Here is a 16,056-nt window from a genome sequence, read left to right on the forward strand (position 1 = left end):
GGGGGGGCTCCCAGGTCCCTCGGGTCCCTCGGGGGGTCCCGGCCGCCTGGGTCCCTCGGGGGGGGCTCCCATGTCCCGGGGGTCCCTCAGGGGGGGTCCCAGGTCCCGGGTGCCGTTGGGGGGGGGCTCCCAGGCCGCGGGGGTCCCTGGGGGGTCCCGGCGCCGCTTACACTGGAGGCGGCAGGCGGGGGGCGGCGGCTCGGGCAGGCCCGGGGGCAGCAGCAGCGGCAGCAGCAGGAGGCGGAGGGCGGCCATGGCGGGGGTGGGGCGGCCCGCCCCCCTGGGTGCCCCCCCCGGGTGCCCCCTCCCCACCCCCGGGTCCCACCCCCGCGGTCCTCCCGCCCTGCAGGGGGCGCCGGGCGCGGCGGCGGCGCACGCCCCGGAAGCGCGCGGCGGCGGAGGGGCGGGGCTGCGGGCGGCGGCGCGGGGCCGGGGGGGCGGGGCCGGGGCGGGGGCGGGGCCCGGCGGCGGCGCGCGGCGGCCATGGGGCTGCTGACGATCCTGAAGAAGATGCGGGAGAAGGAGCGCGAGCTGCGGCTGCTCGTGCTGTAGGCGGGGCCGGGGGCGGGGCCTGGCGGGGCGGGGGGCGGGGTCTGGCGGGGGGCGCCGGTGCCGCCGCGGGGGAGGGGCCAACGCTGAGGGGCGGGGCCGGGGAGAGGGCTGGGTGGGCGGGGCTAAGGGGCGGGGTCAACGCGGAGGGGGCGGGGCCGGGGTGTGTGGGCGGGGCTAAGGGGAGGGGCGGGGCCAACGCTGAGTGGCAACGCTGGGGGAGGGCTGGGAGGGGGCGTGGCCAAGGGGAGGGGCGGGGTCAGTGAGAGCTGAGTGTGGGCGGGGCTAAGTGGAGGGAGCGGAGCTAAAGGCTGGGGGCGGGGCCAGTGAGGGCTGGGTGTGGGCGGGGCTAAGGGGAGGGGCGGGGCCAGTGAGGGCTGGGTGTGGGCGGGGCTAAGGGGAGGGGGCGGGGCCAACAGTGGGGGGCGGGGACAAGGCTGGGTGTGGGCGGGGCCAAGGGGAGGGGGCGGGGCCAACACTGAGTGGCAGGGCCGGGAGAGGGCTGGGAGGGGCGGGGCTAAGAGGTGTGGGCGGGGCCAGTGGGGGCTGGGAGGGGGCGGGGCCAACACTGAGTGGCAGGGCCAGAAGAGGGCTGGGAGGGGGCGTGGCCAAGGGGAGGGGGCGGGGTCAGTGAGGGCTGGGTGTGGGCGGGGCTAAGGGGGGCGGGGCCCACACTGAGTGGTAGGGCTGGGTGTGGGCGGGGCCGAGGGAAGGGGGCGGGGCCAACACTGAGGGGCAGGGCCGGGGACAGGGCTGGGAGGGGCGGGGCTAAGGGGAGGGGGCGGGGCCCACACTGAGTGGCATGGCTGGGTGTGGGCGGGGCCAAGTGGAGGGGGCGGGGTCAAGGCTGAGGGGCAGGGCCGGGGACAGGGCTGGGTGTGGGCGGGGCTAAGGGGTGTGGGCGGGGCCAGTGAGGGCTGGGTGTGGGCGGGGCCCAGTTGACGGGGTGGGACCAACACTGAGTGGCAGTTCCGGGACAGGGCTGGGAGGGGGCGGGGCCCAGGGGAGGGGGCGGGGCCAACACTGAGTGGCAGTTCCGGGACGGGGCTGGGAGGGGGCGGGGCCCAGGGGAGGGGGCGGGGCCAACACTGAGTGGCAGGGCCGGGAGAGGGCTGGGAGGGGGCGGGGCTAAGAGGTGTGGGCGGGGCCAGTGAGGGCTGGGTGTGGGCGTGGCTGGGGGAGGGGGCGGGGCCAGCACTGAGTGGCAGGGCCGGGAGGGGCCTGGGTGTGGGCGGGGCTAAGGGGAGGGGGCATGGCCAAACACCGGGGGCGTGGCTGGGTGTGAAGGGGCGTGGTCAAGCCGGGGACGGGGCGGGGGCGTGGCCACAGCGCCCCGCCCCCGCAGGGGCCTGGACAACGCGGGGAAGACGACGCTGCTGAAGCGCTTCAACGGGGAGGACGTGGCCACCATCTCCCCCACCCTCGGCTTCAACATCAAGACCCTCGAGCACCGCGGGTGAGGGGTCAGGGGTCAGGGGTCACGGGGGCACGGGGGTGGCGGGCTTGGTGCGCGCCGTGGTGGCCACGGCGGCCATGGTGGAGGCGGTCACGGTTGGGCCTGGTGCTCGTGGTGGCCGTGATGGCCGTGGTGGCCCTGGTCGTGGCAGTGGCCATGTTGGGGGCCATGTTGGTATGGTGGCCATGTTGACAGCTGCATTGGTGGCCATGATGGTAGCCATGTTGGTGGCTATGCTGGCTGTGACAGTGGGCTATGAATATGGCCATGTTGGTGGCCATGTTGACAGCTGCATTGGTGGCCATGATGGTAGCCATGTTGGTGGCCATGCTGGCTGTGACAGTGAGCCATGAATATGGCCATGTTGGTGGCCATGTTGGTATGGTGGCCATGTTGACAGCCACGTTGGTGGCCATGATGGTAGCCATGTTGGTGGCCATGCTGGCTGTGACAGTGGGCTATGAATATGGCCATGTTGGTGGCCATGTTGACAGCTGCATTGGTGGCCATGATGGTAGCCATGTTGGTGGCCATGCTGGCTGTGACAGTGAGCCATGAATATGGCCATGTTGGTGGCCATGTTGGTATGGTGGCCATGTTGACAGCCACATTGGTGGCCATGATGGTGGCCATGTTGGTGGCCATGCTGGCTGTGACAGTGGGCTATGAATATGGCCATGTTGGTGGCCATGTTGACAGCTGCATTGGTGGCCATGATGGTAGCCATGTTGGTGGCCATGCTGGCTGTGACAGTGAGCCATGAATATGGCCATGTTGGTGGCCATGTTGGTATGGTGGCCATGTTGACAGCCACATTGGTGGCCATGATGGTGGCCATGATGGTGGCCATGCTGGCTGTGACAGTGGGCCATGAATATGGCCATGTTGGGGGCCATGTTGGTGGCCATGTTGGTATGGTGGCCATGTTGACAGCTGCATTGGTGGCCATGATGGTAGCCATGTTGGTGGCCATGCTGGCTGTGACAGTGGGCTATGAATATGGCCATGTTGGTGGCCATGTTGACAGCTGCATTGGTGGCCATGATGGTAGCCATGTTGGTGGCCATGCTGGCTGTGACAGTGAGCCATGAATATGGCCATGTTGGTGGCCATGTTGGTATGGTGGCCATGTTGACAGCCACATTGGTGGCCATGATGGTGGCCATGTTGGTGGCCATGCTGGCTGTGACAGTGGGCTATGAATATGGCCATGTTGGTGGCCATGTTGACAGCTGCATTGGTGGCCATGATGGTAGCCATGTTGGTGGCCATGCTGGCTGTGACAGTGAGCCATGAATATGGCCATGTTGGTGGCCATGTTGGTATGGTGGCCATGTTGACAGCCACATTGGTGGCCATGATGGTGGCCATGATGGTGGCCATGCTGGCTGTGACAGTGGGCCATGAATATGGCCATGTTGGGGGCCATGTTGGTGGCCATGTTGGTATGGTGGCCATGTTGACAGCTGCATTGGTGGCCATGATGGTAGCCATGTTGGTGGCCATGCTGGCTGTGACAGTGGGCTATGAATATGGCCATGTTGGTGGCCATGTTGACAGCTGCATTGGTGGCCATGATGGTAGCCATGTTGGTGGCCATGCTGGCTGTGACAGTGAGCCATGAATATGGCCATGTTGGTGGCCATGTTGGTATGGTGGCCATGTTGACAGCCACATTGGTGGCCATGATGGTGGCCATGATGGTGGCCATGCTGGCTGTGACAGTGGGCCATGAATATGGCCATGTTGGGGGCCATGTTGGTGGCCATGTTGGTATGGTGGCCATGTTGACAGCTGCATTGGTGGCCATGATGGTAGCCATGTTGGTGGCCATGCTGGCTGTGACAGTGAGCCATGAATATGGCCATGTTGGTGGCCATGTTGGTATGGTGGCCATGTTGACAGCCACGTTGGTGGCCATGATGGTGGCCATGATGGTGGCCATGCTGGCTGTGACAGTGGGCTATGAATATGGCCATGTTGGTGGCCATGTTGACAGCTGCATTGGTGGCCATGATGGTAGCCATGTTGGTGGCCATGCTGGCTGTGACAGTGAGCCATGAATATGGCCATGTTGGTGGCCATGTTGGTGGCCATGATGGTGGCCATGCTGGCTGTGACAGTGGGCCATGAATATGGCCATGTTGGTGGCCATGTTGGGGGCCATGTTGGTATGGTGGCCATGTTGACAGCTGCATTGGTGGCCATGATGGTAGCCATGTTGGTGGCCATGCTGGCTGTGACAGTGAGCCATGAATATGGCCATGTTGGTGGCCATGTTGGTGGCCATGTTGGTATGGTGGCCATGTTGACAGCCACGTTGGTGGCCATGATGGTGGCCATGATGGTGGCCATGCTGGCTGTGACAGTGGGCCATGAATATGGCCATGTTGGGGGCCATGTTGGGGGCCATGTTGGTATGGTGGCCATGTTGACAGCTGCATTGGTGGCCATGATGGTAGCCATGTTGGTGGCCATGCTGGCTGTGACAGTGGGTTATGAATATGGCCATGTTGGTGGCCATGTTGGTGGCCATGATGGCGGCCCTGTGGGCAACCATGTTGGCAGCCACGTTGGCTGTGACAGTGAGCCATGAAGGTGGCCATGTTGGCAGCCATGATGGTATGGTGGCCATGTTGACAGCCACGTTGGTGGCCATGCTGGCTGTGACAGTGGGCCATGAATATGGCCATGTTGGTGGCCATGTTGGTGACCACATTGGCAGTCAAGATGGTGGCCATATTGGTGGCCATTTTGGTGACGATGTTAGCAGTGCCAGAGGCCTGTGAAGGTGGCCATGTTAGCAGCTATGTTGGTGGCCATGTTGGCAGTTATGATGGTGACCATGTTGGCAGTCGAGATGGCGGCCATGATGGTGGCCATGATGGTGATCACATCAGCAGTGCCAGAGGCCTGTGAAGGTGGCAACATTGGTGGCCATGGTGGCAACCATGATGGTGACCACGTTGGCAGTCAAGATGGCGGCCATGATGGTAGCCATGTCGGTGGCCATGCTGGCAGCCATGTTGGCTATGACCGTGGGCCATGAATATGGCCATGATGGTGGCCATGTTGGTAACCACGTTAGCAGTGCCAGAGGCCTGTGAAGGCGGCCATGTTGACAGCCATGTCGGTGGCCATGGTGGCAGCCATGATGGTGTCCACGTTGGCAGTCAAGGTGGCGGCCATGATGGCAGCCACGTTGGTGGCCACGTCGGCAGTGCCAGAGGCCTATGAAGGTGACCATGTTGGTGGCCCTGTTGGCAGCCATGATGGTGACTACATTGGGAGTCAAGATGGCGGCCGTGATGGTGGCCACGTTGGTGACCACGTTGTCAGTGCCAGAGGCCTATGAAGGCGGCCATGTTGACAGCCATGTCGGTGGCCATGCTGGCAGGCATGATGATAACCACGTTGGCAGTCAAGGTGGCGGCCATGATGGTGGCCACGTTGTCAGTGCCAGAGGCCTGTGAAGGCGGCCATGTTGACAGCCATGTCGACGGCCATGTCGGTGGCCATGGTGGCAGCCATGATGGTGACCACGTTGGCAGTCAAGGTGGCGGCCATGATGGTGGCCACATTGTCAGTGCCAGAGGCCTGTGAAGGCGGCCATGTTGACAGCCATGTCGGTGGCCATGCTGGCAGCCATGATGATGACCACATTGGCAGTCAAGGTGGCGGCCATGATGGTGGCCACGTTGTCAGTGCCAGAGGCCTGTGAAGGCGGCCATGCTGGCAGCCATGATGGTGACCACGTTGGCAGTCAAGGTGGCGGCCATGATGGCGGCCACGTCGGTGGCCACGTTGGCAGTGCCAGCGGCCTGTGAAGGCGGCCACGTTGCCCCACCAGGTTCAAGCTGAACGTGTGGGACGTGGGCGGGCAGAGCTCCCTGCGCTCCTATTGGCGCAACTACTTCGAGAGCACCGACGGCCTCGTCTGGGTGGTCGACAGCGGCGACCGGCAGCGCCTCCAGCTCTGCGCCCGCGAGCTGCGCGGGCTCCTGTGCGAGGAGGTGACGGGGACACGGGGCCGCGCGGGGACCTGGGGGTCACGGGGGACGGGGGGGAGCGGTGGGGACGTGGGGGTCACGGGGATGTGGGGGTCACGGGGACGTGGGGGTCACGGGGACGTGGGGGTCACGGGGACATGGGGGATGTGGGATGGGGGTGCATGATGGGGACGTGGGGACACGATGAGAACATGGGGGTCATGGAGAACGTGGAGAGGGGGGCATGGGGACATGATGGGGACATGGGGGTCATGGAGGACATGGAGATGGGGACACAGGGACATGGGGACATGATGGGGACAGGGGGATCATGGGGGACATGGAGAACATGGAGATGGGGACACAGGGACATGGGGACATGGGGACATGGGGACGTGATGGGGACATGGAGGACATGGAGATGGGGACACAGAGACATGGGGACGTGATGGGGACATGGGGGTCATGGAGAACGTGGAGATGGGGACATGAGGGTCATGGGGGTCATGGAGATGGGGACATGGGACAGGGACATGGGGACATGATGGGGACAGGGGGGTCATGGGGGACATGGAGAACATGGAGATGGGGACACAGGGACATGGGGACATGGGGATGTGATGGGGACATGGAGGACATGGAGATGGGGACACAGGGACATGGGGACATGGGGACATGATGGGGACATGGGGGTCATGGAGAACGTGGAGATGGGGACATGGGGGTCATGGAGGACATGGAGACAAGGACACGGGGGTCATGGGGACAGAGACATGGGGATAGGGACATGGGGATGTGATGGGGACATGGCGTCATGGAAGACATGGAGACAAGGACATGGGGGACATGGGGGTCATGGAGAACATGAAGACGGGGACACGATGGGGATGGGGGTCATGGAGGATGTGGAGATGACAACATGGGGGTCATGGGGGACATGGGGACGTGATGGGGACATGGGGGTCATGGAGAACATGGGGACGTGATGGGGACATGGGGGTCATGGAGAACATGGGGACGGGGACATGGGGACATGGGGACATGATGGGGACAGGGGGGTCATGGAGAACGTGGAGATGGGGACATGGGGGTCATGGGGGACATGGAGATGGGACATGATGGGGACATGGGGGTCATGGAGAACATGGAGACGGGGACATGATGGGGATGGGGGTCATGGAGGATGTGGAGATGACAACATGGGGGTCATGGGGGACATGGGGACGTGATGGGGACATGGGGGTCATGGAGGACATGGGGACAAGGACGTGGGGGTCATGGGGACAGGGACATGGAGACATGATGGGGACAGGGGGGTCATGGAGAATGTGGAGATGACAACATGGGGTCATGAGGGTCATGGGGATGGGGACATGGGGATGTGATGGGGACAGGGGGGTCATGGAGAACGTGGAGACGGGGACATGAGGGTCATGGGGGTCATGGAGATGGGGACATGGGACAGGGACATGGGGACATGATGGGGACAGGGGGGTCATGGGGGACATGGAGAACATGGAGATGGGGACACAGGGACATGGGGACATGATGGGGACAGGGGGGTCATGGAGAACGTGGAGATGGGGACATGGGGGTCATGGGGGACATGGAGATGGGGACATGATGGGGTCATGGGGGTCATGGAGGACATGGAGATGGGGACACAGGGACATGGGGGCACGATGGGGACAGGGGGGTCACGGAGAACATGGAGACAAGGACACGGGGGTCATGGGGACAGAGACATGGGGATAGGGACATGGGGATGTGATGGGGACATGGCGTCATGGAAGACATGGAGACAAGGACATGGGGGACATGGGGGTCATGGAGAACATGAAGACGGGGACACGATGGGGATGGGGGTCATGGAGGATGTGGAGATGACAACATGGGGGTCATGGGGGACATGGGGACGTGATGGGGACATGGGGGTCATGGGGGACATGGGGACGTGATGGGGACATGGGGGTCATGAAGAACGTGGAGATGGGGACATGGAGACGGGGACATGGGGGTCATGGAGGACATGGGGACAAGGACGTGGGGGTCATGGGGACAGGGACATGGGGACATGATGGGGACAGGGGGGTCATGGAGAATGTGGAGATGACAACATGGGGTCATGAGGGTCATGGGGATGGGGACATGGGGATGTGATGGGGACAGGGGGGTCATGGAGAACGTGGAGACGGGGACATGAGGGTCATGGGGGTCATGGAGATGGGGACATGGGACAGGGACATGGGGACATGATGGGGACAGGGGGGTCATGGGGGACATGGAGAACATGGAGATGGGGACACAGGGACATGGGGACATGATGGGGACAGGGGGGTCATGGAGAACGTGGAGATGGGGACATGGGGGTCATGGGGGACATGGAGATGGGGACATGATGGGGTCATGGGGGTCATGGAGGACATGGAGATGGGGACACAGGGACATGGGGGCACGATGGGGACAGGGGGGTCACGGAGAACATGGAGACAAGGACACGGGGGTCATGGGGACAGAGACATGGGGATAGGGACATGGGGATGTGATGGGGACATGGCGTCATGGAAGACATGGAGACAAGGACATGGGGGACATGGGGGTCATGGAGAACATGGAGACGGGGACATGATGGGGATGGGGGTCATGGAGGATGTGGAGATGACAACATGGGGGTCATGGGGGACATGGGGACGTGATGGGGACATGGGGGTCATGGGGGACATGGGGACGTGATGGGGACATGGGGGTCATGGGGGACATGGGGACGTGATGGGGACATGGGGGTCATGAAGAACGTGGAGATGGGGACATGGAGACGGGGACATGGGGGGTCATGGAGGACATGGGGACAAGGACGTGGGGGTCATGGGGACAGGGACATGGGGACATGATGGGGACAGGGGGGTCATGGAGAATGTGGAGATGACAACATGGGGTCATGAGGGTCATGGGGATGGGGACATGGGGATGTGATGGGGACAGGGGGGTCATGGAGAACGTGGAGACGGGGACATGAGGGTCATGGGGGTCATGGAGATGGGGACATGGGACAGGGACATGGGGACATGATGGGGACAGGGGGGTCATGGGGGACATGGAGAACATGGAGATGGGGACACAGGGACATGGGGACATGATGGGGACAGGGGGGTCATGGAGAACGTGGAGATGGGGACATGGGGGTCATGGGGGACATGGAGATGGGGACATGATGGGGTCATGGGGGTCATGGAGGACATGGAGATGGGGACACAGGGACATGGGGGCACGATGGGGACAGGGGGGTCACGGAGAACATGGAGACAAGGACACGGGGGTCATGGGGACAGAGACATGGGGATAGGGACATGGGGATGTGATGGGGACATGGCGTCATGGAAGACATGGAGACAAGGACATGGGGGACATGGGGGTCATGGAGAACATGAAGACGGGGACACGATGGGGATGGGGGTCATGGAGGATGTGGAGATGACAACATGGGGGTCATGGGGGACATGGGGACGTGATGGGGACATGGGGGTCATGAAGAACGTGGAGATGGGGACATGGAGACGGGGACATGGGGGGTCATGGAGGACATGGGGACAAGGACGTGGGGGTCATGGGGACAGGGACATGGGGACATGATGGGGACAGGGGGGTCATGGAGAATGTGGAGATGACAACATGGGGTCATGAGGGTCATGGGGATGGGGACATGGGGATGTGATGGGGACAGGGGGGTCATGGAGAACGTGGAGACGGGGACATGAGGGTCATGGGGGTCATGGAGATGGGGACATGGGACAGGGACATGGGGACATGATGGGGACAGGGGGGTCATGGGGAACATGGAGAACATGGAGATGGGGACACAGGGACATGGGGACATGGGGACATGATGGGGACAGGGGGGTCATGGAGAACGTGGAGATGGGGACATGGGGGTCATGGGGGACATGGAGAACATGGAGATGGGGACACAGGGACATGGGGACATGGGGACATGATGGGGACAGGGGGGTCATGGAGAACGTGGAGATGGGGACATGGGGGGTCATGGGGGACATGGAGATGGGGACATGATGGGGACAGGGGGGTCATGGAGGACATGGAGAACATGGAGATGGGGATACAGGGACATGGGGACAGGGACATGGGGACGTGATGGGGATGGGGGGCATGGAGGATGTGGAGATGACAACATGGGGTCATGGGGGACATGGGGACAGGGACATGGGGACGTGATGGGGACGTGATGGGGACATGGGGGTCATGGAGATGGGGACACAGGGGACATGGGGATGGGGCCGGGGGGTCCCGGGGGACGTGGGGCCGGGGCCGGGGGGTGACTGGTGACGCCCCCGCCCCCGTCCCCAGCGCCTGGCCGGGGCCACCCTCCTGGTGTTCGCCAACAAGCAGGACCTGCCCGGGGCCCTCCCGGCCAGCGCCATCCGCGAGGTGCGCGGGGGGGGCCTGGGTTGCCCCGGGGCGGGGGGAGCAGGGACCCCCGGGAGCAGGGCTGGGTGCTGGGGTCCCTCCCGGGTGCCTGGGTGCCCCCAGACCCCTGGGTCCCCGATGTGGGTGGGTGCTGGGGTCCCCCCTGACCCCTGGGTGCAGGGCTGGGTGCTGGGGTCCCTCCCGGATGCCTGGGTGCCCTGGGACCCCCAGGTCCCTGATGTGGGTGGGTGCTGGGGTCCCCCAACCCTGGGTGCTGGGGTGGGTGCTGGGGTCCCTCCCGGGTGCCTGGGTGCCCCCAGACCCCTGGGTCCCCGATGTGGGTGGGTGCTGGGGTCCCCCAACCCCTAGGTGCTGGGGTGGGTGCTGGGGTCCCTCTGGGTCATGATGTGGGTGGGTGCTGGGGTCCCCCTGACCCCTGGGTGCAGGGCTGGGTGCTGGGGTCCCGCCTGGGTGCCCTGGGATCCCCAGGTCCCTGATGTGGGTGGGTGCTGGGGTCCCCCAACCCCTGGGTGCTGGGGTCCCTCCCGGATGCCTGGGTGCCCCCAGACCCCTGGGTTCCTGATGTGGGGTGGGTGCTGGGGTCCCCCAACCCCTGGGTGCAGGGGTGGGTGCTGGGGTCCCTCCCGGATGCCTGGGTCCCCTGGGACCCCCAAGTTCCTGATGTGGGTGGGGTGCCGTGGTCCCTCCCAGATGCCTGGGACCCCCCCCCAAACCCCAGGAGCAGGGGTGGGTGCTGGGGTCCCCTGGGTGCTGGGGTGGGTGCTGGGGTCCCTCCTGGATGGCTGGGTGCCCCCAGACCCCTTGGTCCCTGACGTGGGTGGGTGCTGGGGTCCCCCCAACCCCCGGGTGCAGGGCTGGGTGCCGTGGTCCCTCCCAGATGCCTGGGACCCCTCCAAACCCTGGGAGCAGGGGCAGGTGCTGGGGTCCCCCCGACCCCTGGGTGCAGGGCTGGGTGCTGGGGTCCCTCCTGGATGCCTGGGTGCCCCCAGACCCCTGGGTCCCCGATGGGGGTGGGTGCTGGGGTCCCCCCGACCCCTGGGTGCTGGGGTGGGTGCCCCAGAGCAGGGCAGGGTGCTGGGTGCCCTGGGTGCAGGGTCCCCCAGCGCAGGGTGGGTGCTGGGGTCCCCTGGGTGCTGGGTGCTGGGGTCCCCCAGCACAGGGCGGGTGCAGGGTGGGTGCTGGGGTCCCTCCCAGATGCCTGGGTGCCCCCAGACCCCTTGGTCCCTGATGTGGGTGGGTGCTGGGTCCCCCGGGAGCAGGGGTGGGTGCTGGGTGCCCTGGGTCCCCTGGGTGCAGGGTGGGTGCAGGGTCCCCCAGCGCAGGGTGGGTGCTGGGTGGGTGCTGGGTCCCCTGGGTGCTGGGTGCTGGGTCCCCCAGTGCAGGGTGGGTGCTGGGTGGGTGCTGGGGTCCCTGGGTGCTGGGTGCTGGGTCCCCCAGTGCAGGGTGGGTGCTGGGTGGGTGCTGGGTCCCCTGGGTGCTGGGTGCTGGGTCCCCCAGCGCAGGGTGGGTGCTGGGTGGGTGCTGGGGTCCCTCCCAGATGCCTGGGTGCCCCCAGACCCCTTGGTCCCTGATGTGGGTGGGTGCTGGGTCCCCCGGGAGCAGGGGTGGGTGCTGGGTGCCCTGGGTCCCCTGGGTGCAGGGTGGGTGCAGGGTCCCCCAGCGCAGGGTGGGTGCTGGGTCCCCTGGGTGCTGGGTGCTGGGTCCCCCAGTGCAGGGCGGGTGCTGGGTGGGTGCTGGGGTCCCTGGGTGCTGGGTGCTGGGTCCCCCAGCGCAGGGCGGGTGCTGGGTGGGTGCTGGGGTCCCTGGGTGCTGGGTGCTGGGTCCCCCAGTGCAGGGTGGGTGCTGGGTGGGTGCTGGGTCCCCTGGGTGCTGGGTGCTGGGTCCCCCAGTGCAGGGCGGGTGCTGGGTGGGTGCTGGGGTCCCTGGGTGCTGGGTGCTGGGTCCCCCAGCGCAGGGTGGGTGCTGGGGTCCCTGGGTGCTGGGTGCTGGGGTCCCCCAGCGCAGGGTGGGTGCTGGGTGGGTGCTGGGTCCCCTGGGTGCTGGGTGCTGGGTCCCCCAGTGCAGGGCGGGTGCTGGGGTGGGTGCTGGGGTCCCTGGGTGCTGGGTGCTGGGTCCCCCAGTGCAGGGTGGGTGCTGGGTGGGTGCTGGGTCCCCTGGGTGCTGGGTGCTGGGTCCCCCAGCGCAGGGTGGGTGCTGGGGTCCCTGGGTGCTGGGTGCTGGGTCCCCCCAGTGCAGGGTGGGTGCTGGGTGGGTGCTGGGTCCCCTGGGTGCTGGGTGCTGGGTCCCCCAGCGCAGGGTGGGTGCTGGGGTCCCTGGGTGCTGGGTGCTGGGTCCCCCAGTGCAGGGTGGGTGCTGGGTGGGTGCTGGGTCCCCTGGGTGCTGGGTGCTGGGTCCCCCAGTGCAGGGTGGGTGCTGGGTGGGTGCTGGGGTCCCTGGGTGCTGGGTGCTGGGTCCCCCAGCGCAGGGTGGGTGCTGGGTGGGTGCTGGGTCCCCTGGGTGCTGGGTGCTGGGTCCCCCAGCGCAGGGCGGGTGCTGGGTGGGGGGTGGCGGCTGCCCGAGGCCGCGGTTCCTCGCAGGCGCTGGAGCTGGACGCCATCCGGAGCCACCACTGGTGCATCCAGGGCTGCTCGGCCTTCACACGGCCACAACCTGCTGGCCGGCATCGACTGGCTGCTGGACGACATCGCCGCCCGCCTCTGCCCCACCGACTGAGCCCCACGCCGGCCCCGGCCCCACACCCAGCCCCACACACGGCCTGGCCCCACACACAGCCCCACACACAGCCCAGCCCCACACCCAGCCCCACACCCGGCCTGGCCCCACACCCAGCCCCACACACAGCCCCACACACGGCCTGGCCCCACACACAGCCCCACACACAGCCCAGCCCCACACACAGCCCCACACACGGCCTGGCCCCACACACAGCCCCACACACAGCCCAGCCCCACACCCAGCCCCACACCCGGCCTGGCCCCACACACAGCCCCACACACAGCCCAGCCCCACACACAGCCCCACACCCGGCCTGGCCCCACACACAGCCCCACACCCGGCCCGGCCCCACACCGGGCCCCACACCCCACCGACTGAGCCCCACACCCGGCCCACACCGGGCTCGGCCCCACATGGGGCCCCACACCCAGCCCCACACCTGGCCCAGCCCCACACCCCCACCGACTGAGCCCCATGCCAGGCCCACACCTGGCCCGGCCCCACACCTGGCCCCACACACAGCCCCACACCCGGCCTGGCCCCACACACAGCCCCACACATGGCCCAGCCCCACACCTGGCCCCACACACAGCCCCACACCCGGCCCTGGCCCCCACACAGGGCCCCACACATGGCCCAGCCCCACACCTGGCCCCACACGCAGCCCCACACACGGCCTGGCCCCACACCAGGCCCCACACACAGCCCAGCCCCACACCAGGCCCCACACACAGCCTCACACCTGGCCCGGCCCCACACATGGCCCAGCCCCACACTGGGCCCCACACCGGGCCCAGCCCCACACACGGCCCCACACCCCACCGACTGAGTCCCACACCTGGCCTGGCCCCACACTGGGCCCCACACACAGCCCCACACATGGCCCAGCCCCACACACAGCCCCACACTGGGCCCCACACCCGGCCCGGCCCCACACTGGGCCCCACACACGGCCCGGCCCCACACATGGCCCAGCCCCACACCTGGGCCCAGGCCCACACCCCACTGACTGAGCCCCACACCGGGCCCCACACCGAGCCCAGCCCCACACCCGGGGCCCACACCCGGCCCAGCCCCACACCCCCACTGACTGAGCCCCACACACGGACCCCCACCCCGCCGACTGAGCCCCACACACAGCCCAGCCCCACACGCGGCCCCCCCAGCCCCACACGCAGACCCCCACCCCGCCAACTGAGCCCCACGCCTGGACCCCCACCCCCCGAACCCGGCCGGCAGTGGGGCAGGGTGGGGGCTGGGGTGATGCCCCCCGCCCCTCGTGCCAATAAAGGTGGGGGTCAGCGGCACCGTGGGGCTGTGTTGGGGTGGGAGGGGACACGAAGCCCCCCAAAATGGGCCTGGGGAGCCCGGAGAGGGCTCCTTGGGGTCCCTGGGGCAGTTGGGGGGCGTCCGGGGGCAGTTGGGGGGGGTCTGGGGCAGTTGGGGGGGCTGGGGGCAGTTTGGGGGGCTCTGGGGGCAGTTTTAAGGTCCCTGGGGCAATTGGGGGGGGGCTGGGGCAGTTGGGGGGGGCTGGGGGCACTTTTAGGGTCCCTGGGGCAGTTTGGGGGTCCCGGGGGGCAGTTTTGGGGAGGCTGGGGGCAGCTTGGGGGGGCTGGGGGCACTTTCAGGGTCCCCTGGGGCAATTTGGGGGGGCTGGGGGCAGCTTGGGGGTCCCTGGGGCAGGTTGGGGGGGGCTGGGGGCACTTTGGGGGGGCTGGGGGCAGTTGGGGGGGCTGGGGGCACTCTCAGGGTCCCTGGGGCACTTTGGGGGGGCTGGGGGCACTCTCAGGGTCCCTGGGGCACTTTGGGGGGGCTGGGGGCACTCTCAGGGTCCCTGGGGCAGGTTGGGGGGGCTGGGGGCACTTTGGGGGGGCTGGGGGCACTCTCAGGGTCCCTGGGGCAGTTGGGGGGGGCTGGGGGCAGTTTGGGGGGGCTGGGGGCACTCTCAGGGTCCCTGGGGCAGTTGGGGGTCCCGGGGGGGACCCAGGCACCCGGCCCCCCCAGAAGGACTGGCCCGCAGTGTGGGGGTCCCGGTGCTTTATTTGGGGGTCCCGGGGGGGGGGGGGGTCAGGGCAGGCCCCCTCCTGGGGGGTCCCTGAAGGCGGGGGGGGGCAGCAGAGCCCCCTCCCCCCCCCTCCTCTTCCTCCTCCTCCTCCTCCTCCTCCTCCTCGCCGGCCTCGGCCTGGCCCCACGCCTGTGGGGACACGGGGCCCCCCCATAGCGACACCCCCCGGGGTCACCCCCCCATAGGACCCCCCCCAATACCCCCCCCCAGCCCCCCCCCCCCTCCCCTGGGGTCACCCCCAGCCCCCCATAAGCTCAGCTCCTCCACACAGCCCCCATTGAGCCCCCCCAGTGTCACCCCCCCGGGTCCCCCCCCCCCAGTGTCACCCCACAAGACCACCCCCCCCCCAGGCCCCCCCCTTACCCCCCCAGTGCCCCCTCCCCCACAAGGCCCCCCCATGGGACCCCCATAATGTCACCCCCCCCCCCCGACCATTTTGTCCCATGGGTCCCCCCATAGTGCCCCCCCCCCCAGGGCCCCCCCCGTGCCCCCCCACTCACCGGCCCCCCCGGGGGGGGCGCAGTCCCGGGGGGGGTCCCCAGCCCCCGCTCCAGCGCCTCGGCCTCGCCCCGGCCCCGCGTCGCCCGCTCCAGCGCCCGCGCCTGCGCCCACACTGCTGGGACCCCCCCGGGACCCCCACCCCGGGACCCCCCCGGGACCCCCACCCGGGACCCCCCAAACCCCTGGGACCCCCCCGGGACCCCCACCCCGGGACCCCCCGGGACCCCCACCCGGGACCCCCAAACCCCTGGGACCCCCCCGGGACCCCCACCCGGGACCCCCCAAACCCCTGGGACCCCCCCGGGACCCCCACCCGGGACCCCCCGGGACCCCCAAAC

At 67.5% G+C, this 16,056-nt stretch overlaps 1 protein-coding gene across 1 annotated transcript; it reads left to right on the forward strand.

The window, feature by feature from the left end:
* Positions 1 to 483: 483 nt before the first annotated feature.
* Positions 484 to 13,149, forward strand: ARL2 (ARF like GTPase 2). The gene is given in 6 exon segments (XM_075726871.1): positions 484 to 548; positions 1,895 to 2,005; positions 5,856 to 6,018; positions 10,357 to 10,437; positions 13,014 to 13,076; positions 13,078 to 13,149. Coding segments are annotated over 6 exon segments (555 nt in total).
* The last annotated feature ends 2,907 nt before the right edge of the window (positions 13,150 to 16,056 follow it).

This window comes from Pelecanus crispus, chromosome Z, assembly GCF_030463565.1.
Source record: "Pelecanus crispus isolate bPelCri1 chromosome Z, bPelCri1.pri, whole genome shotgun sequence".
Lineage (NCBI taxonomy): Eukaryota > Metazoa > Chordata > Aves > Pelecaniformes > Pelecanidae > Pelecanus > Pelecanus crispus.